At 35.1% G+C, this 2553-nt stretch overlaps 1 protein-coding gene across 1 annotated transcript; it reads left to right on the top strand.

Annotated features, from left to right (window-relative positions):
* Positions 1-833: 833 nt before the first annotated feature.
* LOC106309712 (transmembrane protein 45A) lies at positions 834-2005 on the top strand. The gene has a single exon (XM_013746817.1). It carries the CDS (start codon positions 878-880, stop codon positions 1775-1777), a length of 900 nt encoding a protein of 299 aa, XP_013602271.1. The 5' UTR covers positions 834-877; the 3' UTR covers positions 1778-2005.
* The last annotated feature ends 548 nt before the right edge of the window (positions 2006-2553 follow it).

Genomic DNA, 2553 nt, shown 5'->3' with positions numbered 1-2553 from the left:
TGACTCTTACTTTTCCGGGTCCTAATCTAAAGTTAGGTCAATTTATTCATTATTGTTATTTTATATTACATCAAAAGAGGAAAATTTGAATTCCAGAGACACTATCATATACAATATTTAGCACATCAAATTGAATATTTGATCATTTTGTAATATAATAGAAGACATGTTACATTTTCAAATGGTAGTGCCATAAGCCCATAACTAAATTAAACATAGTTGAATAGTTGAAAAAATCTTCTTCTTTTTCTTGAATCTAATATTTTTGTAACTCTATATTCGAAGAAGTCACACTCGACTTTGCATCTCTAAAACTTCGCGTCAATTATTAAGTGCATGCACGAACCTTTGCATCACTATCCTATAAATATTAAAGTTTATATCTTTTGAAAAATCAAAAGTTTAAATAGGAAAATGAAAGTGAACTTGTAAATGAATAAGATTACGTTTTGATGACACAAAATATTGGAGTATATTTTATGTACCCAAATATAAATATAATATTTATTAACTTACGTTTAACATTTGTTTGATATTTTGTGTCAATATGTATGTATATCTTGGTTTATGGCCTAAGAAATATAATTAAGACTTGATTCATAGGCGTGGGAGTACGTTTCTTTCTCACAATTCAATTAAGATTCTTGATTCATAGGTATGGGAGTACGTTACTCTTCGCAATTTTAAATTATTACGTATTGGCAAAGCCACTTTTTCTGCTTCTTTTTCCTCAACTTTTAGTTTAGTGGTATATTCCATCACGCAACACATAAGATGCCTCATCTGTATATAAAGGCTTCTTAACAAACACATCATTCAACACCAGTATTAACCGGCGAAAATTAAGAATTAACAAGATACACTAAAAAACATTAGCATGGGAACGTTTCTAGGACACTTTGTGCCTGGTCTCTCACTTGCACTTCTTGGTCTTTGGCATCTTATCAACACCATAAGATCTTACTGTCTCAAAGGTCCTGAAACTTTCTTTGCCAAGTTCTGGTTCCCTTTCCCTAAACTCAAACATCTTGAGCTTGTCCTGATCCTTTTCTTCTCCTTCTTCGCCATCATCCTCTTAACTATAGACTTCCCTGATTTCAACTTCTCCTCTTTCAAGCCAGACAACCTAGAACATGCTTCCATGTTCCTCCACCTCATTATCTTCGCATGTTTCGCTCTCTTCTGCGAGCTAACCCTTTCCTCAGATCTCTTCTCCGGTATAATAGGGATCCTCTCTGCTTCTGTCTTTGCACAAGAACTCTTCCTCCTTCATTATCACTCCACTGATCACTTAGGTCTTGAAGGTCACTACCATTTCCTTCTCCAGCTCATCGCTTTTGTCTCCTTCTCTTCGGCTCTAGCTTCTGCTTCTTTTCCGAAATCATTTTCTGCAGCACTAGTCCTCTCGGTTTCGGTTATGTTTCAAGGATGCTGGTTCTTGAACATGGGTTTCATGCTTTGGGTCCCAAGGTATGTTCCTAGAGGTTGCGTAAGCAAGACGACATCATCTGATACTAGAAGTGTTGTTCATAGTAGTGCGGTGGCTTGTGAGTCTCCTGGTGCTGAGGTTCGAGCAAAGGCATTGGCAAATCTTCAGTTTAGTTGGATTTTGTCTGCTATATTGATCATTACTTGTGCCTTGTGTTTCAAGTTTTCCTGCAAAGTTATGTTGCCTAAGAATTGGTCGTCGTCGGAGTACGAGCGTCTTTGCCGCCAAGGAAGTGATCGCTCTCCAGCCTTGACGGTGGAAGTATCGCCTAGTTCCGATCAAAAATAGATGGGCCTTTACTCTGTTATCTTAATATAATAATATGATGTAATATGCATGTACATACACAAATAGGTAGCCCTAATAATGACACAATAAGATCATCTCAACTGTATTCTGATATTTTTCATTTTAAAATAGAGAACTTCTATAATAAAGATAGAATTTTCTCTAATGTATTTTTACTGTAGCAATTGTTCAAAATGTAGATATTACTTTTATGAACAAAAATTCTTATTTCTTCTTCTATAGAAAATAAGTAATCATTAGTTTAGAGAAAGAAAGAGTATGAGTTGGAATGAATTGATTCTAAATGCTATTTGGGCTATGGAATGTACGAGGCATCTAAGACAGTTAAACGTCACATTTGCAACAAATTGTTCTCAATTGGTAAATATGATTTCTGAACTTGAAGAGTGGTCAGCCTTTGCAAGTTATTTGGAAGATATAAAGTTATTGAAGATAAGTTTCAACAGTTCAGAGCTCATCCATACACCACGAACGCAAAATTCAAGGGGCGGACAGGCTAGCACGCAGTGCAGGAAATCAACCATCTTTTGTTGACCATATGAACGCGAAGCTACCAGTTTGGTTTACATAGTCTATATGAATATGTTTGTTGCTGACAAAAAAAAATGCTATTATAGAAATAAAATAATAGTGGGTTGAAGATAGGTCTACGTAAAATATCCACAAATTTTGATTCGATCCGCTATCTTGATTTGAACTGAAAATTCAGATATCCGCAACTCTACAAAACAAAAAATAATTAATATGAAATATCC

Source organism: Brassica oleracea, chromosome C8 (genome assembly GCF_000695525.1).
Source record: "Brassica oleracea var. oleracea cultivar TO1000 chromosome C8, BOL, whole genome shotgun sequence".
In the NCBI taxonomy this organism is placed as follows: Eukaryota; Viridiplantae; Streptophyta; class Magnoliopsida; order Brassicales; family Brassicaceae; genus Brassica; species Brassica oleracea.
The sequence above is the reverse complement of the archived record's forward strand: the minus strand, read 5'-3'. Positions and strand labels throughout refer to the sequence as shown.